At 49.2% G+C, this 27218-nt stretch overlaps 1 protein-coding gene and 1 pseudogene across 1 annotated transcript in view; one reads left to right on the top strand and one right to left on the bottom strand.

The window, feature by feature from the left end:
• SLC39A4 (solute carrier family 39 member 4) overlaps positions 1-26074 on the bottom strand; it is a 41891-nt gene extending 15817 nt beyond the window's left edge. The window contains exons 1-7 of the mRNA XM_028735992.2: positions 25363-26074; positions 13901-14185; positions 11206-11410; positions 8461-8786; positions 5342-5513; positions 2187-2359; positions 534-701 (exon numbers count right to left, since the gene is read on the bottom strand). Of these exons, the coding sequence (XP_028591825.2) occupies positions 534-701; positions 2187-2359; positions 5342-5513; positions 8461-8786; positions 11206-11410; positions 13901-14185; positions 25363-25761 (1728 nt within the window). The 5' untranslated portion in view covers positions 25762-26074. The remainder of the gene's footprint in view (positions 1-533; positions 702-2186; positions 2360-5341; positions 5514-8460; positions 8787-11205; positions 11411-13900; positions 14186-25362) is intronic.
• Positions 10295-10709, top strand: LOC114600098 (acyl-CoA-binding protein pseudogene; annotated as a pseudogene).
• Positions 26075-27218: the final 1144 nt, after the last annotated feature.

Genomic DNA, 27218 nt, shown 5'->3' with positions numbered 1-27218 from the left:
GAAGCAACTCAAAAACGGAAACCCCTTTCGTCTAGCGGGTTTTTCGTCTTGCGAGGCATTCGTCTTGCGGGGCACCACTGTATATATTTTTGGGGGGGGGGGGATGAACGAATTTCTATGCCCCACCAATAACTCAGAGGTGCATTTTAAATAAAAGCACACATTCTACTCATGTAAAAATACCAGGCAGGCCCCACAGATAACCCAGAGATGCATTTTAAATAAAAGCACACATGTAAAAACATACTGATTCCTGGACCGTCCATGGACCAGATTGAGATGGCGAATGGGCCCCATCCGGCCCCCGGGCCTCAGTTTGCCTACCCATGATTAAGGGCATTGTGGGTGGTGCCGAGCAGAAGGGGTGCCCAACTGAGAAGATCCATAAATGAGAAGATCCATTTGTGGGCGCCAGCTTTTGGCCTTGCCCAGGGTGCCATATTCCCCGTGATTGCCAACGTGTGCCCCTGCCCCTTTCCCTTCCTCCTCCCCACCGCTGCCAACAATTAGCAGCCGATAAACGACCAACGCACCTCGTCGTCGTCCGAGTGCCCCAGGAGGATGAAGAACTTTTCGAGGAGGAAGAAGAGGTAGAGCCCTCCCAGCGTGGCCAGTAGCTTCCACAGGACGTTGTGGCCCTCGGCTCCGTGGGGGTCGTGGGAGTGGCCTTCGCCGTGGGAGTGAGAATGGAGACCCAGGAACTGCGGGCAGGAGAGAGGAGGCACAGCTTGATTTGGGGCGTAAGGCAGAAGCTTCCGAAGACCACACATCCCTGCCTTCGAAACATGCCATCCACACCAGCACCCATTGCGGTCATGCAATGCTGTCAGGAGAGCTGCCGTGGTGGCTGGTGGGAGGTGTAGTATAGCACCGGGTGGAGGGCACCAGATTGGGAAAGGTTGAATTGTGAAAGGAGGGAATTTTTTTATCACATGTGGTGGACTTGTAGTAAGGTAAAAGCTCACTGGCAGATGATATATAATCCGTCAAAGAAAATGTTTAAAAGTACATTTGTGGAAAAAACAAAGGCATTTCTGTTAGGTATAGTAGGGAATGAGATCCCAAAGAGAGAGATAAAACTGTTTACGTATGCGACAACAGCAGCAAGAACTCTTTTAGCCCCAAAATGGAACCAATGGGAAATTCCATCGCTAGAAGAGTGGCAGACGAAGGTGATGGACTATGCAGAATTGGCGAGGCTGGCCGGGAAAATTGGAAACCATCGCGATCAAACTTTCCGAAAAGACTGGAGTAAATTTGTACAATATTTGAAGGACAATAGCAAACAATTAACAACACTAGCAGGGTTGTGGTAAGAAAACTTGCAATGGTAAGGATTTGTACCTTTTTATGTTTATTTAAAAATTTGTGATTAATGGAAGGAGTGAAAAGTCCCCTATTTTTCACTCCATAAGACGCACCTGACCATAAGGCGCACCTGGTTTTTAGAGGAGGAAAGGGGAAAATCCCCGTTTGGGGGGGGGTCAGCTCACAGTTGTGCAGCTTCTTTAGCAAAGGGGGAAAGCCCCTTTTTTGAGGATCAGCTCAAAGTTGTGCAGCTTCTTTTGCAAAGGGGAAAAGCCCCGTTTTTTGAGGATCAGCTCAAAGTTGTTGAGCTTACTTTGCAAAGGGAAAAAATCCTGTTTTTATGGGGTTCAACTCACAGTTCTGCAGCTTCTATAGGAAAGGAAAGGGAGCCGTTTCTACAATTTCTGGACAGATAATCTAATCAGCCAGTCACTTGTCGCTGGGGAAACAAACAGCCTCCGTCTGCAGAACATTCAACAATGGAGGCCTGGGCAAGGGACCGGAAAGGGAGCCAGCGATCAACCACACATTCGCGCCATAAGACGCACAGACATTTCCCCTGACTTTTTAGGAGGAAAAAAGTGCGTCTTATGGAGCGAAAATGGGATAATGTACAAATGCTATGAGGTAATAATGAATTATGGAAACCATGAGACCAGAGGGATGGAAGTTGAAGCTCAATTGAGCAGATATGTAATGAGTATAAAGGTGATAAAATCAAAACTAATAATTTTTTTTTTTAAGGGAAAGGTTGGATCGTGTGCAGCCACGCACACCTGCAAATGGATGCTGTTGCCAGCACACCTTGAGGCACACCTGCCCAGAGAGCACAGCCTCAGCACAAGCCAGAAACAGCCCCACCCGCCGTGTGAACTGACCGTAGGGATGAGATGGAGCATGGCATCCCCAGTGAGGGATCCCACCGCCAGGCTGACGAAGAGCTGGATCACATACTGGTAGGCGCTGATGCAGGTGGTGCAGAGGAGGACCACGATGCCAAACAGGGCACACAGGCAGATCAGCAGGGTCGCCAGCGAGCCGTAGATGTATTCTGGAAGAGGGGCAATGAGGAGTTGTGGGGAAAGAATTAAACATTTCAGAAGATGACATCGTACGTTTCCGGGCACAATTCAAAGTGTTGGTGCTGACCTTTAAAGCCCTAAACAGCCTCAAAGGGCCAGTATACCTGAAGGAGCGTCTCCACCCCCATCGTCCAGCCCGGACACTGAGGTCCAGCGCCGAGGGCCTTCTGGCGGTTCCCTCCCTGCGAGATTACAGGGAACCAGGCAGAGGGCCTTCTCGGTGGTAACACCCGCCCTGTGGAACTCCCTCCCACCAGATATCAAAGAGAACAACTACCAGACTTTTAGAAGACATCTGAAGGCAGCCCTGTTTAGGGAAGCTTTTAATATTTGATGAATTATTGTATTTTAATATTTTGCTGGAAGCCGCCCAGCCAGATGGGTGGGGTATAAATAAATAAATAATAATAATAATAATAATAATAATAATAATAATTATTATTATTATTATTATTATTATTATTATTATTATCATTGTCTTAAACTATACACCTAACATATGGGGTGTGACTATTGGTCAGCAGAAATGGATTCTCCGGGCCCTTACATCTGCAAGAAGATCGATATTAATATATTGGAAGGATAAAGATATTGCCCCCTTGGATGAATGGATAGATGGCAGGACATCTCTTGCTATTTATGAAGACATCGTTGTCAGAGGAAGATTATGCTATTATCAAAACCATTGTGAACCACAAACCAACGTATACTTGAGGGAAACAATAAGCTTATCTGCTTAATCACCTACTACGTAGTTATGTAACTTTTTAATTGTTATTTTGTTATTGTTGTTTTCCTCTGCCTTTTAAAATGCCTTTTATGTATCCTTTTTCTTTTCCCCTTTTATTTCATATTGACTTTAACTCACTGTAATACTCTCAATAAAATTAAAATCTTAAGAAAAGAATGACACAGGGGGAAAGAAGTCTGTCGAAGCACCGCTGGGCAGAGAGGCATGGAGGCCGTTGGGAAGGTTTAGCTTTGGATGAGAGGAAAGAAGTGATGTGATAGAAGTTTATAAAATTATGTGTGGCACGGAGAAAGCGGATGAAGTTTTTCTCCCTCTCTCCTAACTCTAGAACATCCAAGGCTGAAAGTCAGAAGATGCAGGACAGATAAAATCATGCTGCGCAGTTTTAAACTGCGGAACTCACTGCCACAGGAAGCCGTGATGTCCATCAACCCTGTTGCTGGAAACCACAAGAGGGGACAACGCTCTTGTTCTCAAATCCTTCCAGTAACTGGGATTCAGAAGCATTATTGCTAATTGGACAGCGTCTGAAGGACTTAGAGCAACAGAACAATCTGGCCATTATAAAGAAACTCTGTCCTTGGTATGCCTTTCCCCCCCTTCTCAGTTTGATTCCCTGGCACCATATTTGTATAACTATCCCAAAATACTGACATGCCTTCACACTGGCCAGACTGGACGTGATGCCCTCTGCCGTACTTGAGGGCAGATCCCAAAAGATTCCAACTGAGAAACGACTCTGCCCATGTGGAGATGGCAGTCTGGAAACAGTGGCTCATGCTCTCCTGTCCTGCCCCCTTTATAAAGATCTGAGGAACGAGATCATCACTCCACTCCTACTTACCATCCCAGGCCGCCCATCTGCGGTCACATTGTTCTTTCTGTTATCAGGTCAAAATGATCAGACAACAGCAAAGGTTCCTAGGTTTATCGAGGGTGCAATGAGATTAAGGGCCACTATCTGAATGATAATCCTGGTTATTTTATTGTCCTTTTTACCCATTGTTGTCTTTTTAATTGTATATATTGCTTTTTTTTATGTTGCCATGGCCATTGGCTAATGCGAATAAAGTTTATCTTTATACTCATGGTGGCAGAGCTCAGCCATCCTGGCTAGTAGCCATCAAGAACCCACTCCTCCTCCATGAATTTGTGGCTATCCAAGTTGTGGCCATTCCTGCCCCTTGTGGGAGGGAGTTCCACAGTCTTAACAATGCATCGTGTTAAAAAATGCTTTCTTTTATTCATCTCGAAGTCCGCAAGCAAGACCGGGACTCTCCCCGCTTGCAATTCCCAGCTGCCGGAAGAAGAGCAGAGCCATTGTGGAAGTGGAATATCTTTTAGCCCCTTCCATGGCATGGCTCTCTCGACAGCTGTCAGCTGTAGTGATCAGGTAGGATTGCTATGAGGAAATATAAAAAATATGGAGCAAGCCATTTGTGTCAGCAATGAAAGCATTGCGTTGACTGGGTTTGAGCCATTTTGATATGATTTCTGATCAATCCACGCCTCTGCGTCTCTGTCCTATTTCTCTACGCCTGACAGGCACATATCAGCATTCTAAACACAGGCCAGTTGCTTCACCAGGCATCCTGGGCCATAAAAATGATAGTTAGCTTTGATGTAACTTTCCTTGGTTTTGTTAAGCTTTAGATAGATCTTAAGAGCTAGGAAGAGAGTTCACAAGGAGCTGGTAAATACTCTTTCCTTGCCATCCTTCCGTCCTCTCTTGTTTATTGCTGTTTATGACCTCCTAAAAGCATTGCTTCCTCTTTTATCTACTCTCAGATTGTGTATGCATGCTCAGGGTAGCCTTTGTAGTTAAAAGAATTTCTTCTGATCTGACTTTGTCCCCACGTGGGGTTTTTGAAATGCTCAGAGGAAGCCTGATTGGTTCTTACGAACACTGTGTAAAAAGTTCTTTTGTGAATAAAACGACCTGGGCCGGAGGGTGGACAGGAATTATTATATGCACTCCTCCCAGAGTCTTGCTGGTTCAAGCCTCTGTGTGTTATTAATCAGAGTCTAACCCTTCCTTTGCTTTGGGAATGCCTCAGTCAGCTACTGGGCATCCTACATAGAAGCAGCCTTAAGACCTTAAGCCCAGACCTTTAACTGGACAGGTTCCTACAGGACAGGATTGCTATTTGTTTTTGTTGGCTTAAGAGACCAGTTTCTTTTTAAGGATGGGTGGACTCACTCTGCGCAGTGGTGAGGCGCCCATCGGCAGGGGTGTTCCGGGGGGCAGAGCAGGCTTTGCTCAGCTGTTGCTGCACCAGCGCTGGGCTCACGCGGCTGAAATCTGGGCCGGAGATTCCTGCGCCTTCGTCGATCCCGTAAATCTCAAACAGGTCACTGGGGCTGAGGCAGACCTGGAAATAAAGACATGCCCCCCAGATGAGTGAGCCACAAGGAGATCCCAAGGAGACTAGGGTTGCCAGTTCTTCAAATGCCTCGTTCAGCCCGGACACTGAGGTCCAGTGCCGAGGGCCTTCTGCCGGTTCCCTCGCTGCAAGAAGCCAAGTTACAGGGAACCAGGCAGAGGGCCTTCTCGGTGGTGGCACCCGCCCTGTGGAACGCCCTCCCACCAGATGTCAAAGAGAACAACTACTACCAAACTTTTAGAAGACATCTGAAGGCAGCCTGTTTAGGGAAGCTTTCAATGTTTAATAGGTTATTGTATTTTAGTGTTCTGTTGGAAGCCACCCAGAGTAGCTGGGGAAACCCAGCCAGATGGGCGGGGTATAAATAATAAAATTATTGTTGTTTTGTTGTTGTTGTTGTTGTTGTTGTTGTTGTTATAAATGGCCCCTATCACCATGTCTTTTGCATCCATTTGATCTGTAGCCATTGGAACCAGGTGATTCCTGTTATGTGTTCCGTGGTCTGTTTGCCTGAGCTTGAGTCTGGACTATAGATTCGGGGCTCCTGTGTTCTGATTCGATAAATGATGTCCAAATCACAGTGCACTTCAGGATTTAGGCCTCTGCCATTGGCCCTTGAACTCTGAGTTGTGATTCGCAGCTTGGAAGTTTAGATAGCCAATCACATTGGGAGTGGGAGTGGCCCAGGCTTTCAGGAATGTACCGTATTTTTCACCCTATAGGGCGCACTGGCCCATAGGGCGCACCTAGGTTTTTTTGGGGGGGGGAATAAAGGGGGGAAATTTATCCCCCCCCCCCGGCACGGGGCTGGGGCGGGGGAAGCCCGAGCTTCCCCCGACCCCAGCCCCCAGGACAGGCTGCTCCCCGCAAGCCGTGGGAGCCCTCCCGCGGCTTGCGCAGAGCTACCCGAAGCCCGGGCGTGACTGCTCAGCGCGCCCATGCTTCGAGATAGAGGCAGCTCTCCGCAAGCCGTGGGAGCCTGGCGGGAACTCCTGCGGGCTCCCAAGGCTTGCGGATAGCTTCCTGAAGCCTGGAGAGCGAGAGGGGTTGGTGCGCACCGACCCCTCTCGCTCTCCAGGCTTCAGCGAAAGCCTGCATTCGCCCCATAGGACGCACACACATTTCCCCTTCATTTTTGGAGGGGGAAAAGTGTGTCCTATAGGGTGAAAAATACGGTATATAAGCAGTTGCTTTGCCCCTGTTTCCCAGTTACGTAGTTCAATAAAGGCTCTTGCTGTTATGGCTGTGCCTTGCCTTGTGGGACCCACCTACACTTCAATTCTAGAACCATAGAATTGGTTGGAAGGGACCCAAGGGGGTCATCCAGCCCAGCCCCCCACAATGCAGGAATTCTGTCACACTTGACACATCAAAGAGGTTCCCTTGCTGATTTCTACAGGTCAGCTGGCCTTGAATGGCATAGCAGCAGGCCAGACCAGCTTTTGTTTTCTGGTCAGATGGCAATTCTAATGGACAGACACACAAACGCACACAGACCCCTCGCCGCTGCCTGACAAAAACCCAGCTAGAATCAGAGTCCTGTTCTCAGTTTCTTGTCTAAGCGCTGACGAAACACATGGAGTGGGAAAAGAATTTCACCATCTGCCTCTGGGCTCTGCCCTTCATGAGAAAACCACCTGTTTCCAACATCACCTGATGCACGGAGGGCAAGGCAACATCCCTCTCCCCCTCCACACCATGTGGAAATTAATTCGGTTCTTTTTTGAAAGCCTTTTTGTGCCAGCTTTCATCACGTCAGACGTTCATCAGACTTTTAAGTCACATTCTCCTTTTCCTTGTGGAACATGAAGAGAAGGAGGGAGCCCTGGACCAGGGATGGGAAACTAACGGGCAACATGATCATGGTTGCTATCTAGCAGGGCCTTCTGCTAGATCCATAGGTGCCAACTCCCTGGGTGCCCGGGCACCCACACAATTCCCCATGAAGGGGCCAGGCACCCATAAATTTTGTTGCCAGGGCCATGCACGCTGCATGGCATCCACGGCTCTGGGCACCCATGGTTGCAGGGCCAATCTGGCACTCCTGAGCAGCTCCTACCCTTGAACCACCAAGAGGTCCCTCTCTTTAGATGTTTGTGATGGGACAGAAAACGCTCCTCACCAAGGAACACCAAGAAGACTGGAAGAAATTTAAAGACTATATTTATTATAAATATTGTAATAATAAAGATATGTGACCACTTGAAAGAAACAATTAGGCCTAGGATTAAAATGGAATTAAATTTATGAATAAGAAAATGTACGATAAGGAAAGCTATGTACAGTGGTGCCTCACAAGACGAAAATAATCCGTTCCGCGATTCTCTTCGTCAAGCGGTTTTTTCGTCTTGCGAAGCAACCCTATTAGCGGTTTAGCGGCTTAGCGCTATTAGCGGTTTAGCGGCTATTAAAGGCTTAGCGGCTTAGCGGCTAAAAGGCTATTAGTGGCTTAGCGGCTTAGAAAAAGGGGGGGGGGAGCAAAAAAAATCGCAAGACTCGCAAGACGTTTCCGTCTTGCGAAGCAAGCCCATAGGGAAAATCGTCTTGCGAAGCGCATCGAAAAACGGAAAACCCTTTCGTCTAGCGGGTTTTTCGTCTTGCGAGGCATTCGTCTTGCGGGGCACCACTGTAATATGATTAGGACTGTGATATGGTCTTTGGAAACTCTGATATTGGAAACTGCTACATATAATTAATAAGAAATTCGGATGGAAGAGATTCGAGGAAGTCGAATACTATGTTTATGAAGATGGATGGTACTTAATTTTAATTAATTAAGTGGTAATTTGTTGTATGTATCTTTTTTCTTTTTTCTCTTTTTTTCCTATTTTTTGTTTGTCTTTATTATTGTTAATCTTTTCTTTTTTTACTATGTTTATCTACCGAAAATAATAAATATTATGTGTGTGTGTGGGGGGGGGGAAACGCTCCTCACCGTATCCCAGACGTTCGCGTCCTTCTCTTCCGTTCCAGGCAGACTTCGCCTTCGCCGGGCCACGTTCTTCTCCGTTCGGTTTGCAAGGTGGTCCATTTCATCGCCATGGTGGTGGTCAGTGTCATTGCCGTGGTGATGGTCGTCGTGACCCTCGTGGTCACCATGATCATGAGGGTGATCGTGCGTGGCGCCCTCGTGCGCATGGTCGTGGTGGCTGCCAAGCGCGTGGCCGTCATGAGGGTACTCGTGCCCAGGTTCCCCGTGGTCGTGTCCTGCGTGGGACGCCTCAGGACCCACTTCGAGCTGCTCCATCAGCCTGGTCAAGCCTGTTGCAAACACAGAAGAGGCCCTGATCTCACCAGATGCCCTCAGCATCACTGCCAGGTGGATTTACCACCAACCCAACTCCTTGAGCTCTTTGAACGCTCTCTATCAAAGACTTACGGAGCTGGTGGCAGCAGCAGCAGCAGCCAAGGACTTTATGGTTCATAGCCCTCAGCTGTGATCCTAACCCCCCGCTTACCTGGGAATAAGGCCCACTGAATTCAACAGGACTTATTTCTCGGTGGACATGTATTAGAGAGTAAAGGTAAAGGTAAAGGTACCCCTGCCCGTACGGGCCAGTCTTGTCAGACTCTAGGGTTGTGCGCCCATCTCACTCAAGAGGCCAGGGGCCAGCGCTGTCCGGAGACATTTCCGGGTCACGTGGCCAGTGTGACATCGCTGCTCTGGCAAGCCAGAGCCGCACACGGAAACGCCGTTTACCTTCCCGCTAGTAAGCGTGAAGTGTATTAGAATCATAGAATCATAGAGTTGGAAGAGACCCCAAGGGCCATCGAGTCCAACCCCCTGCCAAGCAGGAAACACCATCAGAGCACTCCTGACATATGGTTGTCAAGCCTCTGCTTAAAGACCTCCAAAGAAGGAGACTCCACCACACTCCTTGGCAGCAAATTCCACTGTCGAACAGCTCTTACTGTCAGGAAGTTCTTCCTAATGTTGAGGTGGAATCTTCTTTCTTGTAGTTTGGATCCATTGCTCCGTGTCCGCTTCTCTGGAGCAGCAGAAAACAACCTTTCTCCCTCCTCTATGTGACATCCTTTTATATATTTGAACATGGCTATCATATCACCCCTTAACCTCCTCTTCTCCAGGCTAAACATGCCCAGCTCCCTTAGCTGTTCCTCATAAGGCATCGTTTCCAGGCCTTTGACCATTTTGGTTGCCCTCCTCTGGACACGTTCCAGTTTGTCAGTGTCCTTCTTGAACTGTGGTGCCCAGAACTGGACACAGTACTCCAGGTGAGGTCTGACCAGAGCAGAATACAGTGGCACTATTATTATTAGAGAGACTGTGCTGTTAATTTCTCACTAGCACTCTCACAGAGTCCCCAGCTGAGCTTTTGACATTTGTCTCTTGCATTTTGTAGCTACGCCACACCGGGGTGTATTTCCAAAGATGGATTGTAACTCGCTCTACGTGGGGCAGCCCTTCAGACTGACCCAGAAAGTCCAGCGGGTGCAGAGGGTTGGACTAGATGGTCCTCAGGGTCCCTTCTGACTCACAAATTCTGTGACTCTGTGATAAGGCAGATGGCTTATCCTCAACAGACACAGAAGCAGGAAAGTCTTGGAGCAAACCTTCTGCCCGTCTCAGGACCGAATAGACTCCTCTCCCCGCCCAAACTCTCGCCCACTGCCTTCCTCACCCAGCACCACATTCCCCAACAGCGGGATGAAATGAGGTCGCTGCGTGCTTCTGCAACCATGGCGCAGCGTTTGAAAAAGCTGCAGAAGAAATCAAGAAGCTGAAGACTCAACCGACAGATCAAGAAATGCTGGATATCTACAGCTGTTACAAGCAGGCCACAGCTGGAGATATAAATGCAGACCGTCCTGGGATGCTTGGTTTCAAAGGCAAGGGCAAGTGGGACGCCTGGAATTCCTTGAAAGGAATGTCCAAAGAAGATGCAATGAAAGCATATATTAGAAAAGTGGAAGAGCTGAAGGAAAAAATATGGCATGCAATCAACCCCTTCAGGGGTTCAGGGAAGTTTTTAATATGTAATGCTGTACTGTTTTTAACACTGATTGGGAGCCGCCCAGAGTGGCTGGGGAAACTCAGCCAGATGGGCGGGGTATAAATAATAAATTATTATTATTATTATTTCCTGCATGCTTTAAAATGGAATCATGCCTTACTCTACTAACTTAAACTGTGTTACAAAACATGGCAGTGCCAAGATTTGATGCCACTTTCTATAATTAAACCTGTGTAAATTTACTGTGTAAATTTACTAAAAGGGACACAGGTGGTGCTTTGAGTTAAACCACAGAGCCTAGGACTTGCCGATCAGAAGGTCGGCGGTTCGAATCCCCGTGACAGGGTGAGCTCCCGTTGCTCGGTCCCTGCTCCTGCCAACCTAGCAGTTCAAAAGCATGTCAAAGTGCAAGTAGATACCGGTAAATAGGTACCGCTCTGGCGGGAAGGTAAACGGTGTTTCCGTGCGCTGCTCTGGTTTGCCAGAAGCGGCTTAGTCCTGCTGGCCACATGACCTGGAAGCTGTACGCCGGCTCCCTCGGCCAATAAAGCGAGATGAGCGCCGCAACCCCAGAGTCGGCCACGACTGGACCTAATGGTCAGGGGTCCCTTTACCTTAACCTAAATTTACTTCTAATGGTTTGTATAATAAACACTATCGAATTCAAAAAACAAACAAAAAACAAACCAGTGGGATGAAATTACCTGCCAAGGTGAGGTTGTGGGTCTTGTTGCCGTAGAGCCCAAAGATGTATTCCACAAAGTAGTGTTCTGGGGGGAGGGCATGGAAGCAGCCCCCCGCCAGGGCATGGTAGGCAACGGCTGCCAGCACCCGCCCAGCTGGCTCCAAGGCTGATCGATTGGAGATCCGTGCGCTGCTCTCCAGGATCTGGTCCACTCCTGCGCAGGGCTGGGAAGGAGAGGAGAGCAGGTCAGGCAACAGGCTGAGCCTCTGAGGCTGCTCAGCCCAGCAATTTATTTCACAGGATCCTAGAATTTTAGAGCTGCAAGGGACCCCCAGGGGGCATCTAGTCCAACCTGCTGCAAGGCAGGAATCACAGCTACGTATTTGTGCTTTATTTTGTAAGCCACCCTGACAGCCATGGCTGCAGAATGTCTAGCGATGTACTTAATTCAATGGCAAGACAGAGGAATAACAGCGGGTGGCAGTGGAGGAGAGGGGATTTAGCGATGGGAGCAATAAGAAAACCCTGTGTGTCTTGAGGCTTTTCTGTCTTAGCATTGAGGACTAGAAAGTTGGCCTTGTCGTATTTAACTAGCTTTTAACTGCTCCCACCTAGAACTTTATCAAGTTCGGTCTTCCTCCTCTTCCTTGCCATCAAAGGCCAGATGAGTGGAGAAGATTAGAGTTGCCAGCTCTCCCCTCCTTAATTATAGTGTGGCAGACAGATATCCAATAGGTAGAACTTTACCCCATCAGGAAAAGACAGGAAAAGCTTTCGCTGTCTAATTTCCATGCCACCGTGCAGCTCTCACAAGCACAGGAGGCAATGGCAGGGCAAGGGGAATGCTAGCATTTTAATCACGGTTTTCCTTTAACGGGCATCACCATTTATCAGGAAATTCGTCTTGGCAGCATCTCTCAAAAACATGGAGTTTGACCTGGCCAGGTGAGAGTTGTAATCCAAAACACCTGAAACTCAACAACGTGGGGAAGACTGGTCTGCACATTAAGCTACACATTAATTATAAACTTATTAAAAACTTACAGTGTACAGAGAAATGTTTTGCTCTGTATCACAACCCTAGAACTCACGGACACCCCATGAAATGGAATATTGTCAGATTCAGGGCAGACGAAAGGAAGGCCTTTGTCGCACTGCACCCAGTTAACCTGTGGAACTCTCTGCCACAGTAGGCAGGGATTTCCACCAATCTAAGGTAAAGGGACCCCTGACCATTAGGTCCAGTCATGGCCGACTCTGGGGTTGCGGCGCTCATCTCGCTTTACTGGCCAAGGGAGCCGGCGTACAGCTTCCGGGTCATGTGGCCAGCATGACTAAGCCGCTTCTGGTGAACCAGAGCAGCGCACGGAAACGCCGTTTACCTTCCCGCCAGAGCGGTACCTATTTATCTACTTGCACTTTGACGCGCTTTTGAACTGCTAGGTTGGCAGGAGCAGGGACCGAGCAACGGGAGCTCACCCCGTCACAGGGATTCGAACTGCCGACCTTCTGATCGGCAAGTCCTAGGCTCTGTGGTTTAACCCACAGCACCACCCGCGTCCCGTCCACCAATCTAGATGGCTTTAAAAGAGGGTCAGACAAATTTATGGAGGAGGAGGGCTATCGATGGCTCCTAGCCAGAATGGCTCTACGTCACCTCCACAGTTGAGGGGCAGCAATGCTTCTGAATCCCAGTCGCTGGAAACCCCAGGAGGGGAGAGTTGCTCTAGTGTTCGAATTCTGCTTGCTGGTTTCCCATCGGGTGATCTGGTTGGCCACTGTGAGAACAGAAGGCTGGGCTGGACAGGCTGTTGTCGGATTTATCAGCTACTTTAAAAAGAGGCTGCATTTTAAATTGCATTTTAACCTGTATTTTAAATTGGCTCCCCCCCTTTTCCTCCCCCCTCTATTTCCCCCCTATTATGTTGTTGTTGTTGTTGTTGTTGTTGTTGTTGTTGTTGTTGTTGTTGTTGTTGTTTAGTCGTGTCCGCATCTTGGTGACCCCCTGGACCAGAGCACGCCAGGCCCTCTTGTCTTCCACTGCCTCCCGCAGTTTGGTCAAACTCATGCTGGTAGCTTCGAGAACACTGTCCCACCATCTCGTCCTCTGTCCTCCCCTTCTCCTTGTGCCCTCCATCTTCCCCACCATCAGGGTCTTTTCCAGGGAGTCTTCTCTTCTCATGAGGTGGCCAAAGTCTTGGAGCCTCAGCTTCAGGATCTGCCCTTCCAGTGAGCACTCAGGGCTGATTTCTTGCAGTCCATGGTATTCTCAAGAGTCTCCTCCAGCACCAGAATTCAAAAGCATCCATTCTTCGGCAATCAGCCTTCTTTATGGTCCAGCTCTCGCTTCCATACATCACTACTGGGAAAACCATAGCTTTAACTATACGGACCTTTGTTGGCAAGGTGATGTCTCTGCTTTTTAAGATGCTATCTAGGTTTGTCATTGCTTTTCTCCCGAGAAGCAGGCGTCTTTTAATTTCGTGGCTGCTGTCACCATCTGCAGTGATCATGTTTTTACTGTGATTTTATTGGTGTTAGCCGCCCTGAGCCTGGCTCTGGCCGGGGTATAAATACAATTTATTATTATTATTATTATTATTATTATTATTATTATTATTAATCCAGAAGGCTCCTCCTTCTGTTCTTAATCCAGAATTGGGATGGGAGTAGATCCTGCCAGCAGATCCTTTCCCAGGCATCACCTCTCTTACCTCACTTCTTTCATTCTCCTGGATATTTCTCTGAACGGCCCCCATCAGCTCGGCCACCTTCTCTCGATCAGGCCCAGCGGGAGGATTCCCCTCTAAGAATTCGCTCTGCAAAGTGCGGACCTTGGCCACCCAGTCTCCGTCCGCCACGGCCCGGCAAGCTGCCGTGGGGTCAGAGAGGTAGTAGACCAGGCCAGCGGAGAACGGCAACAGCTCCGAGGATGTGAGGTTGGCATCCCTGGGAGTTTTTCCCTTTGTGAGTGTAAAAATATCCGAAGCAGAGAGACACTGGAAGGGGGAAAGAGAGAGAGAGAGGAGGGGGACAGTTTGTTATTTTTGCACAGATTTTTATGGCTTTCATTATTTGAATTTTTATTATTTCGGTCCCAGACCAGTTCCAGCCCACATACAATATCAAGGAAATCATAAAACACGATAGGGATACATTTGAATTTGCAATTAGGTGTAACAGGGACAATACAGGTACAGCAACAGTTAAAAATATATAAATTAAAACTTAGTCACTAACATATAACCTAAAATTATCATTTAAAACCTTAATCATTATGATAGCATAGCTTGTTCCCTAAGTTTTATGGCAATCGCACAGAATTTGGCTACCCTTAACGTGATCTCAGGAGCCTTGTCCTCTACCAGGGATTTTAGACATTGAAGTTCGGATTCATTTGGAGATTTGGTTTTCATTATTGTGTCTTTTAAAAATAAACCCTATGGTGTTTGTTTGTTTTTCCTTCGCAAGCTGCCTAAATGATTCTGTTGATGGGTGGACACATTTAATAATAAATAAACGACACCTGACGCAGAGTGCTGTGTAGCTCCGAAGCTTGCACACACTGACATGAAAATAAAAGAACTTTTTGAAAGTAAAGCGGCCTCAAAGCTTTGTGGCTCCTCTGAAACTTCTGGAGGGCACCTGGTTGGGGAAGGCTGGATCAGGCCAAAGATCCATTGCACCTAGCGTTCTGTTTCCTGCAGCTATCAGCTGGATCAGGGCCTCTGAGATGCAGGGGACAGAAGATTAATAAAAGTGAACTTCTCGGGTGTTATCAGCACCAGATAAGAGGTGAATGACTCACGTGGGATTTGAACCCAGCTCTGACTAGGCTGCTCAGCCTGCAACTAGATGGGTCTGGATAGCTTTGGGCTGAGACAAACCATGGAGTCCTTGGCTTTTGCCCTGGTGCTGATAAAGGATTGCTGAGCTGTTTGCAAAGCCTGGATAGGTAGTTTAGGAAGTTGCCAGTTGTTTGAAGCTATTCTATCAGGTCTGGTTGGAGCCAGATGACATGAAACCCAGCCAGATGGGTGGGGTATAAATAATAATACTAATATAATAATTTATTATTTGTACCCCGCCCATCTGGCTGGGTTTCCCAGCCACTCTGGGCGGCTTCCACAAAGACCAAAAATACACTAATATGTCACACACTAAAAACTTCCCTGAACAGGGCTGCTTTAAGATGTCTTCTGAATGTCAGGTAGTTTATCTCTTTGACATCTGATGGGAGGGCGTTCCACAGGGCAGGCGCCACCACCGAGAAGGCCCTCTGCCTGGTTCTCTGTAGCTTTGCTTCTCGCAATGAGGGAACCGCCAGAAGGCCCTCGGGGCTGGACCTCAGCGTCCGGGCAGAACGATGGGGGTGGAGACGCTCCTTCAGGTCTACTGGGCTGAGGCCGTTTAGGGCTTTGAAGGTCAGCACCAACACTTTGAATTGTGCTCGGAAATATACTGGGAGCCAATATAGGTCTAATCATATTATTATGATTATTATTATTAGAGGCAGAGGCACCCCCTTGCCTCTTTTTAATTCAGGACAAGAAAAATCCAGACCCAGAAAACTCTGATCCCAAATGCCAGTGAAGTGTAGATAGGTTCCCACGAAGCAAGGCACAGCTATAACAGCAAGAACCTTTATTGAACTACATAACTGGGAAACAGGGGCAAAGCAGCTGTTTATATACATTCCTGAAAGCCTGGGCCACTCCCACTCCCGGTGTGATTGGCTATCTAAACTTCCATGCTGCGAATCACGACTCAGAGTTCAAGGGCCAATGGCAGAGGCCCAAATCCTGAAACGTTCTGCGATTGGACATATCGGATCAGAACACAGGTGCTCAGAATCCTTAGTCCAGACCATGGGTAGGCAACCTAAGGCCCAGGGGCCGGATCCGGCCCAATTGCCTTCTAAATCCGGCCTGCGAATGGTCCAGGAATCAGAGTACAGTGGTACCTCTGGTTGGGAACGGGATCCGTTCCGGAGGCCCGTTCGCAACATGAAAAGCCTGCAACCTGACGTGCCATATCTGTGCAGCGCAATTTGGCACTTCTGCGCATGCGCAAAGCGCGATTTAGCGCTTCTGCGCATGTGCGAGCGGTGAAACCGGGAAGTAACCCTTTCTGGTACTTCCGGGTCGCCGCGGGACGCAACCTGAAAAAACGTATCATGAAGCAAACGTAACATGAGGTATGACTGCATTTTTACATGAGCAGAATGTGTCCTTTTATTTGAAATGCATCTCTGGGTTATTTGTGGGGCATACAAATTTGTTCATTTATTATTTCCCCCCCAAATATAGTCCGGCCCCCCACAAGGTCTGAGGGACAGTGGAGCGGCCCCCTGCTGAAAAAGTTTGCTGACCCCTGGTGGACTCAAGCTCAGGCAAACACAGACCACTGAATACATAACACCAAACCTCCACGGCCTTACAGGATATTTTCAGAAGAAGGGGCTCAGGAGTAAACCCTCCAGAAATCCAGAAAACCGTCCCTAAGGCGGTTGGATGGCATATTGTACACCTCCTTCTAGCAACTCCTGCAGCGAAGCTGGTGCCAAACATCTTGCTCTGCTTTCCCTTGGACCCCATCACTGAGGCCGAGGTGGGGTCTTGTCCTCTGGACAGCCCAGGACCTCCACACACACTGCCCAGGCTTGCGCCCTGGGGAGGTCACTTTGGTTCCGCTAACACAGAGGTTCGGCTTCACCCCCGGAGGCAAGACAAGAATGTTTTTAGCAGGCTCCGAAAGGAACGCAGCGAAGGCACCTTCTCAATATCAATAGGCAGGGAGTTCCACAGTGTACAGGTGCTGTTTCATGAAAAGACCAGGTTCTTGCAAACGTGGAAGGGTCACTATGCGGCCATTTTTTTCCTGATTGAATCAGTCAAGCGGGTGCAGGAATGCAGGAATCCTGTCACTCTTGAAACGGCAAAGAGGTTGCCTTGCTAATTTCTACAGGTCAGCTGGCCGTGAATGGCGTAGGAGCAGGCCAGACCTGGTCAGATGGCAATCCTAAGATTGCCCTACAGCAGGCATCCCCAACCTGCGACCCTCCAGATGTTTTGGCCTACAACACCCATGATCCCTAGCTAACAGGACCAGTGGTCAGGGATAATAATAAATAATAATAAATTTTATTTATACCCCGCCCTCCCCAGCCAAGAGGATATATGAGAACCATCTTCAGATATCTTAAGGGCTGTCCCATGGAAGATGGAGCAAGCTTGTTTCTCCTGCTCTAATAATAAATAATAATAAATTTTATTTATACCCCGCCCTCCCCAGCCAAGACCGGGCTCAGGGCGGCTAACACCAGGTATAAAAACATTTGATTAAAATACAACTTAAAAACAAGATTAAAATACAACATTAAAATGCAGCCTCATTTCAGTAGAAACTCAAGTCAAAAACTTTTGGGGGATGAAAACGTCAAGTCTTCACCAAGGCCAACTATCCAGAGTGGTCCTACGTGGGCCAGAAAAAAGCCAGGGAAATCCCCAAATAGGAGTTCCATCACAGAAGGAGAAAGGGAAAAGGAAAGAGTGGAAGGGGATCAAGTTGATTCCAGGCTAAAAGCCAGGTGGAACAACTCTGTCTTACAGGCCCTATGGAAAGAAATCAGATCCTGCAGGGCCCTGGTCTCATGAGACAGAGCTTTCCACCAGGCTGGGGCCAGTGTTGAAAAGGCCCTGGCTCTGGTTGAGGCTAATCTGACTTCCTTAGGGTCTGGGACCTCTAGGGTGTTGCTGTTTATTAAGGTCCTCCGTGGGGCAGACCGGGAGAGGCGGTCCCGTAGGTACGAGGGTCTTAGGCTGTGAAGAATGGGAATTGTAGTCCAAAACATCTGGAGGGTTGAAGGTTGGGGATGCCTGCCCTAAGGGGTTCTTGTTGCTTTTGGTTATTACCCATCAAGAATTTCTTCTTGAAAGAGGTGGAATGTAGCCATGTTCCAAATAAATTCGACCTGTGCAGGTTTCCCGCCCCGCTGCAGTATCGCTGCGCCGGCCGAAACTGCTATAACTCTATCGTTCCAGGAATGGAATGCCTTCTTCCCTAAGGCAAGCGTGCCTCAATTTGTGCCAAAGTGGGTGGCACCCCAGGGGAAGGTGTGCATGATCACACCTGGAGCCTGACATTCTCGCCTGTGTACTTCCGAGCGTGATGCTGGCAGAGAGTACAAAGAGCCATTCTCTCTGCGTCTCTCGCAACCTGGCACACGTTCAACTTACGTCTGGGTGCCTGCATGTCTCCTCCGCACTGTGAAATACGAGGCAGCAGGGGGAAAAATACCTCTTTGCGCAGTGCGGGGTTCAACTGTGGAACTCTCTGCCACAGGAGGCAGCGACGGTTGACAACTCGGGAGGGCTTAAAAAGAGGGAGAGACAAATTCATGGGAGAGAAGAGCTATCTATGGCTACTACCATCAACCATAACATCCTTCTGGACCGTCTTGAGGGGCTGGGAGCTGGGGGCACTGTCATACAGTGGTTCCGCTTCTTCCTCCTGGGCCGTGTTCAGAAAGTGGTGGTGGGGGATGAGTGTTCAGACCCCTGGGCTCTCACTTGTGGGGTGCCTCAGGGTTCCCTCCTCTCCCCCATGCTTTTCAACATCTACATGCAGCCGCTGGGGGAGATCATCAGGGGGTTTGGGCTGGGTGTCCATCAGTATGCGGATGATACCCAGCTCTACTTCTCTTTCAGATTAGAACCAGTGAAGGTGGTGAAGGTCCTGTGTGAGTGTCTGGAGGCGGTTGGAGGATGGATGGCGGCTAACGGATTGAGGCTGGATCCTGACAAGACCAGAATGAGTCCAGAATGACTCCCAGGCTGCGCACCTGGTCCTTCAGGGCCACAGTTGCCTCATTCAGGACCAGGGAGTCCTCCACACCCGCCCGCCCCCTGTCCCCCAAGAATAGTACTTCCATCTTGTGCCCAAAGGTGGGGTTGTTGCTGGCACCTGTCTGTTTCCAGAGACAATGGAGTGTGCCTCCGGGGGTGTGACCTTCCTGGCATTTAAGCCTGGGCAGTGTGTCTGGAAGTCCTGGGTTGCCCAGTCGACAAGACACGCCCCTCCCTAGCCTTGCTGATCCAAAGGAAAGCGGAACAAGACATTTGAGACCAGCTTGGCTGCAAGAGTTGGTGGAAGGAGGCTTTCAAGGCACCATCCAACTGCCTTTGGGACTCCCCTCTGTATTTGTGGGTTGATTTGAAGGTTGCTGGGCTCTGGCTCCAGTTGAGCCTCCTGGGGTAACTAAGACAACCCAAACAGAGGAGGCCCTTTCATCCTTCCTTTGCAAAGGAACAGATCAAAGGAAGGGCCAGGGCATTTGAATGCTTTTGATGCTTTAAAATGCATTTAAAAAATGGGCACCACCCTAAACACTTGCCTCATCCTTGATCCTGTTCCTAAACTAATCATCATAATAAAGGCATTTTCACACAGCCTCTGGGGTTTACCTGAGAGGGCGACATGGGTTTTTGCATTTCCTTCTAACAGGTGAATAATTTCTGGTGAATGGAGGCTTGGGGTGGGAACAGAAGTGGGAAGAAGACAGAGCTGGTCATTAAGGGCAGGATGCAACCAGAAGTTATGTGCAAGCCATAAGATCAAGTAAAACAATAGGAATACTTAACTAACTGCCCAATCACATCGGTTCTGCCCCCCAACCCAACAAAAGTCTTATCCCCCAAAAGAATCCTGACAGAGGGGATACAATAGCCATCGTCAAATATCTGAAGGTCTGCCACATGAGAGATGGAGCAAGCTTGTTCTCTTTGAGAGCAGGATCCGAACCAACAGATTCAAATGGCAAAAAATGAGATTACAACTAAACATTAGGAAGAGCTTTCTGACGCTAAGAGCTGTTCAATAGTAGGATGCTATGGAGTCCACCAGAAGGTGGTGGACTCACCTTCATTGAAGGTTGGACGACCATCTATCGTGGATGCTTTAGTTGAGATCCCTGCATTGCAGCGGGTTTGGCTAGATGACCCCGCAGGGTCCCAACTCTACAATTCTATGATACTGTTATCTCCACTTCCCTGTTTTCAAAGGCTGGCTCTGTGAAAATCTGGATCTTGGGGGTTTGGACTTGGCCATTCTGGGGTCAAGCAATGGTGGTTGGTTTCTTAAGAAGAAACGGTCTCGGGTCTCCTTTCTGCTTGGAAGCTGTCACTTTTGATGGGCTAACGCTGTTTACTTCAACTCATGGATAGGAACAATCTGTGGCCATTCAAGGAAATTGACTTTGCGCATGATCAGAGATGTGCTTGTCCAGGATAGTAGCTGGGCCCAAAGTCTACTTTAAGTTCCAGAGATATCTGGGAAGAGAACCTGGAGGAAATCCATGCTTTCCTAGTCCCTACTTTCTCTGGGCTTAACCTTCCCAGTGGGGTGCGTGTGGCGCTGTGGGTTAAACCACAGAGCCTAGGACTTGCCGATCAGAAGGTCGGCGGTTCGAATCCCCACGGCGGGGTGAGCTCCTGTTGCTCAGTCCCTTCTCCTGCCCACCTAGCAGTTCGAAAGCACATCAAAGTGCAAGTAGATAAGTGCCAATAAAGCGAGATGAGCGCCACAACCTCAGAGTTGGCCACGACTGGACCTAATGGTCAGGGGTCCCTTTACCTTTACCTTTTTAAACTTCTCAGGGTCAGGCTCCATCCCACCCCAGTTCCTCTGTAAGAATCTCTAAGAAGCTGAACAGCCTCTCAGATGTTTTGGACGACTGCTTCCATCATGTTCTGGCTGTCAGTGATGAGAGTTGTAGCGCTAAACATCTGGAAGGTGCCAGGTTGGGCGGGAGGGAGGCTGGTTCATGCCCAAAAAGGTGAAGCTCAACTTCTCCACTCTGCTGGCTGCGGTGGTGTCTTAGGTTGAATATAACCGCTAAGCCTTTTTTGCAGGTTGAACATGATGCAGCAAAGTGGCTTCAACAGAGAAAGAAACAGAAGTCCTTTGCACTGACCACGTCACAGGGTGAAAGCTTCGAAGACGGAAGGAGCTAGGGAGAGCCTGGCTGCTGGATCAGGTGAAAGCTCATCCACTGTGCTGGGCCCGGGGGTAACCCGAAAACCGCGGTCCAGGTATGGTCCCGAATCCAAGGGTTCCACGAGGAGTCAGTCTGACAGGGCCAAGGCAGGAAACCGGGCTAGGTCAGGCACAGGATCACAGGCAGGTTCAGGCAAACTGCAATGTTGCTCCCACAACCTGGGGCGAGGTCCGGCAGCCTTTTATCTCTGTCGGGGTTACGGCTGGTCCTGATCCCCTGTTGACTCACCTCCCTGGAGCACTCCTCCTGCGAGTACTCAGGTCTCTCCTTCTCTCAGACCTCAGTCTCTACAGCTCGGGAGACGTTGTTGGGTTACTAGACCCAGAGGCCGCCTCAGCCTCCCCTGACCCAACCGGTAGTGGAGCAGCTGGAAGTGATGGCCCAGCTGGAGGCAATGAGGTCATCCCCGCATCTGGAGCCAGGGCCCCTGACTCGGCCCAGCTGGTGCTTGTTGCAGGAGATCCTGTGCAGACTGGGGCTCTTCAGAATCAGGCCCCACTCGGTTCGGCTGCCGATCCGGTGCGAACTGAGACTCTTCTGGCTCCAAGTCCGAGCCCGAGTCCCAGGCCATCACACTCACAGTGGCCAACCAGATGTCTGTGGGAAACCCAGAATCAGGATTCGAACACAAGAGCCCTCTCTGCTCCTGCAGTTTCCAGCAACTGGCATTTGCAAGCATTGCTGCCACCAGCTGTGCAAGTAGAGCCTAGTAGTAGTCCTCAATAGCCCTCTCCTCCTCCATGAATTTGTCCAGTCTTCTTTTAAAGCCATCCAAGTTGGTGGCCATCACTGCCTCTTGTGGCAGGGAGTTCCACAGTTTAACTCTGTGCCACATCAAGAAGGACTTTCTTTTATCTGTCCTAATAAAAGGATCCTGCACAGTCCTTTGACCCTGTGAAATCTCCAGCCTCTATAGGCCATCTGCATATTGGCTATTAACTCTTCGCTGCCCACACCCCTTGGGGAAGGGCCCCCCACTTTGATTCAGGCTGTGACGTAGCCTCTGCCACTTCTTCAAACTCTGGACGTGACCATTAGCTTTGCAGCCGAACCTTGCCCCAGCGGAGGTTGCCAACTGTTATTCTGGCAGGGCTCTTGTTCCTTGAGCTAAGAGCTGCGGTACAGACAGAAATGTAGCAGATGATGTTTTAACTGGCGGGGAAATTAAGCACGGGAAAATGCAGTGCAGTGTTTCCTCTGCAGCGCTTCAGCCTGACGTGAAACTCTTAAAGCCCACAGAAGCAGTGGAGGTGAAAACTTTGGCAACTGTAGATGCAGCCGAGAACCTGTTAACCAAGAGATTACGACTGCAATCGTTACCCAATGCATTTTAGTATAAAAGAAGGTGTTCGATTAAGCCAGTGAGCTGTATCTTTCCTTGGAGGTTTTCCAGCAGAGGCTGGAAATGGATTCTCTAACTGCAATTCCTGCATCACAGCGGGGCTGGACTAGATGATGCCCAGGAGTCCCTTCCAGCTGTACAACTCTGCAATTCCATGATGATGAGGATACTTTGGGCTAGATTCTTTGGTCCAGCCAGGAGACACCGACATCACCAAGGCAGTTCATCTTGCCCCAGCGAGCTCTTAACATTTTCGCATTTCGTTCTTTGCTCGGTGCTTTCCCCAGAGACACTGTGCAAAATGGGTGAGCACGAATAACAGCTGTTTTTTTAAAAATACCTTGTTTTTTGTCTAAACCTATGACCGGGTGCCAGGGCAGGAGAACGGGGATTCACCCAGGAAGGGTTGTGACCTAAGGGGCAGGAGGCCTGAGGGTTCAACCGCTGATGGCATCTCCGGACTAGAAGAGTCCCCGGCCTGCAACTCTAGCAGACAACCAATTTCCTAATCTACTGGGAGGAATGGGGCCAGCCTATGGTCTGCAAGTCTGTTAATAACTGACTGGATTCCAGGTGAGGCTGGAGGACCATTGAGAATTCTTACAAATATTGCCTAGCAAACACATTCCAGGAATGTGAGGCACGTCCTTCAGTTGACCAGCTGCCGAGGGGAGGCGTCTGGGCACGGGCAGCTGGGTGCTGCATCCTTTGCTGAAATTTTCTCACCTGCCCAACTGTTTTCCTGCATTCCAGAGGGTTGGACTAGAAACTAGATGACCCTTGTAGTCCCTTCTAAGTCTAAAATTCTACGACCTCTTGATCCGAGTTCAGGAGCACCTGCTGCTCCTTCAGCTGATACAGTTTGCAATTTCTTTCTTCTCCTTTTTGGAAAAAAAACCCCTTTCATTTATTTAAGAGCTCGCCTGTGCTTGGGCTGTCAGCTCTTCTGTTAGACCAGCTTCCTCCAAAATCAGAATCTGGTCCCAATTCATCTGGACTGAGCACCACCCTGCGATTATGCTCTTATTAGAGAGCCCCATGGATTCATGACCCCACCCTCACTTTACACATAACCTTACGAAAACAGACGTTGAAGATAACTACACCTTTACCCTCTTTTTAAGACATGTTCTATGGCTTTGCATTGCATGGAGCCCACAGCGAAGAGTTGAAGGGATTCCTTCTCCTTCCTCAGGGCTGTAGGAGGGCAACTCCATACCTGCCAACAGTTTGCAGGCAAGAATGGGCCCCGCGTCAAACAACCTCATTGCAAGGGGTTGGACTAGATGACCCCTAGGGAACCCCATCCAGCTCTAGGATTCTATGCCCTTCCTGCTACACCAAGGATCATCGCCAGCCCTCATCCCCTACATGCTCTGGGCAGATTCACATAATTCCCCCCCCCCCCTAAAAGTGTACCCAACACACATTTCAAGGGAATGGCTTCCCCTCAAGTACCCTGAGAACTGGGGTGTTGGGAACTATAGCAGAAAACTATAGTTCCCAGGATTCTTGGGGGGGGGCATGTCATGTGCGCTTTAATATACGGTGTGGATCTGCTGGCAGCCGTGTCTTCACATCAGCCTGGTTTCCACCGGTTTTAAAGCTGAAAGTTTTCTTTGGCTCTCTAAATCCATGATACAGCTGGGGGGAAAAACCTCCATTGTCCTGCAACCTGTTATTAAGTGGTTCAAAGTGAGTCTTGCCAGCAGGTGAAATAACATGCTAGGTGTTGCTGCGGCGCCTTAAATGTCAACGCACAGGCATTTTACATGTCTCACCATTCCTGGCAAAATGCACGCCCCCCCCCCAAAAAAACACAGTTCAGAGGCAGAAGGAAAAGACAACTGGAGAAACTTGCACTGGGAAGTGTCCCAGTGCGGTGCAGGGGGTTAAAATGTGGGAGAGACTGGGGTTCGAATCCCCACTGAGCCAGGGAGCTCATTACGGTGGCCTTGGAGGCCAGTCGCTGCCTCTCAGCCTAACCTACCTCCAGCGCCGGATTTACGTATAAGCTAAACAAGCTATAGCTTAGGGCCCCACTCTCTCGGGGCCCAAAAAAATTTAAAGAAAAAGCAAAACTGGATGTACATTTCCAAAATATAAGATAAAAAAATAAAAAAGCCTACATACAGCAACAGTGCTTTGTTTTGTATAGGCTCCTATTTGTGATGTGCAAATGGCTTTAGATACCTATTAGGTCCATAAATTACCATATAGCATATATTCAACACAAAAAACAGCAACAGTTTGTTGTTGGCAAAGGACAGCTGGACATATAAAGGGCCCCGTTACCTTCAAGAGCTTAAGGCCTCATCAAACCTAAATCTGGCCCTGGCTACCTCGCAGGGCTGTTGAGAAGGGGAAGGGAGCCCTAAGCACCGCTTTGAGCTTCTGGGATAAAAGGTGGGATATCAATGCAATGCAATGCAATGCAATGCAATCAATCAATCAATCAATCAATCAATCAATCAATCACAACCGTAAGATTGAACCCAGCACCCTGCAAAGACCAGCCAAAGCTCCTGTGGTTTCCCAGAGATAGATAGCAGGAGAGAGAAAGGGATTTCCCAGACGGCTAATAGGAACGGGATTTCTCCCTGGTTGCCTCCTTTTCCCAACCCACCCCTCCTCCTATTCTGCGCCCAAAGCGAGCGAGTGAGGCCGGCGGCATCCCGTCCAGGCTGCCTGCCTCATCCTTCGGACCTTTGAACCCCAGCTGGAGTTTGACCCAGGTGAGCGGGAGAAGACTGCACACCTGCCGCCATCCTCTTTACCTTTTCACACGGCACTGCCGGGCACTGCACACGACCCACCGCAATATTTAACAGGGACTCCAGGGTGCCCTGGGGCAGAGCGCCTTCCTCGCCCGACGCCAGGAGTGTCCGCAGCTCCAGCAGGGCCGGGTCCAGGCTGGCATCCTCCAGGCCGGGCCCTGGCATTGCCATCCCTGGGAGGCAGAGCAGGAGGACGACGACGGAGGCTGTCCAGGGGAGAGGTGTCATGGCTGGGTTAGCAAGGCTGTCTTCTGGAGACTGGCAGGTGTGCCTGCTGCTGGCTGGCTGCTTCCCCAAGACAGGCTTTGGGGCAGGTGCCCAGGTGCTGTAGACTCTCGGCTGCCCCGCTCCGCCGCTTGCGATGATTGGCTCAGGGTGAGATTGCCTCAGGTTAACCATTCCACAGAACCTGTCCAGCTACGCAGATCCCTCACCTTGATAGAGGGGCAGGTCTTGGCAAGCAGAGAGGCAGAGGCGGCAGACCCTGCCTAATCCGAGCTCCTGGGTCACCAGGAAAAGAGGCGAGCAGCCAAGGCTCCAGCCAGGGAGGAAATGAGCCAGCTTCAGCCTCCAGCTTCTTGCCCAACCGTCCTCATGAGCTCACCCACCCAACGTCCCCCTTTGGGGTGGAAGGGATCCTCCGCTGTTACCTCATCCAGGCCACAAGGGTGAGGATGAGGAAGGAGGGAGAGAGGCGTTCGGTGGGTTTTTTCACAACATGAGATCCCCTTTCAGCCCAGAATGAGTCATTTTTGTGTGTGTGTCAAACAGTTTGAAAGGCTCCTGGCTGGGTTCCAGGACAGAGGGACATCTAAAGTGTGTGATTTTTTCTTTTTCTTTTTGGGGGTGTGTGAGCGTTTGGTTTGTGTGTGGATGTGTGTTTTTGTTGGGCTTTCTGTAAACATTAAAAGCTTTCCGGAGGATTAGTATTCCACAGCACATAATGAAAACAGAGTTTTGTGGCACCTTAAGGACTGACAAATTCATTACAGTGGTTCCTTGGGTTACAGACGCTTCAGGTTACAGATGCTTCATGTTACAGACTCCGCTAACCCAGAAATAGTACCTCAGGTTAAGAGCTTTGCTTCAGGATGAGAACAGAAATCACGCGGCAGCGGCAGGAGGCCTCAGGTTAAGAACAGTTTCAGGTTAAGAACGGACCTCCGGAACGAATTAAGTTCTTAACCGGAGGTACCACTGTACAGTATCAGCTTTCGTGAGCCCACAAAATCTTATGCCACAACCAGAGTGCCTTTAAAGCATCACAAAACTGTTGTTTGTTGTGTTAAGAGAGAGGGAAAAGATCCGCACCAGAAGAAGATACGTACTTAGCACGTGAACTGAGTTAGTTTGCCTTTAGTTCCTTTAAACACACACACACAATTGGGGTGCGGAGTGCTTTGCACATGCTCAGAGGGCATTGGCTCAAAGTGCCAGATTTTTTTCTCCCAATACAAAAGGGGGCAACGTCATACGGGAAATTTTAAAAGGTTAATTGTTTAAACCTCAAACGCAACATTTCAGGCGGTGTAGGTTTCTCATCTGCAGTGACTGCCGAAAAAGGGAGAGATTGAGACATTGCTCAGGAAATAATAATAATAATTTATTATTTATACCCCGCCCATCTGGCTGGGTTTCCCCAGCCACTCTGGGCGGCTTCCAACAAAATATTAAAATACAGCAATGCATCAAACATTGAAAGCTTCCCTAAACAGGGCTGCCTTCAGATGTCTTCTAAAAGTCTGGTAGTTGTTGTTCTCTTTGACATCTGGTGGGAGGGCGTTCCACAGGGCGGGTGCCACTACCGAGAAGGCCCTCTGCCTGGTTCCCTGCCTCAAGGCACTGAGCAGGAGACA

The sequence above is a fragment of the Podarcis muralis genome, chromosome 8 (assembly GCF_964188315.1).
Source record: "Podarcis muralis chromosome 8, rPodMur119.hap1.1, whole genome shotgun sequence".
NCBI lineage: Eukaryota > Metazoa > Chordata > Lepidosauria > Squamata > Lacertidae > Podarcis > Podarcis muralis.
Note: the sequence above shows the minus strand (reverse complement) of the source record. Positions and strands in the feature narration are given on the sequence as shown.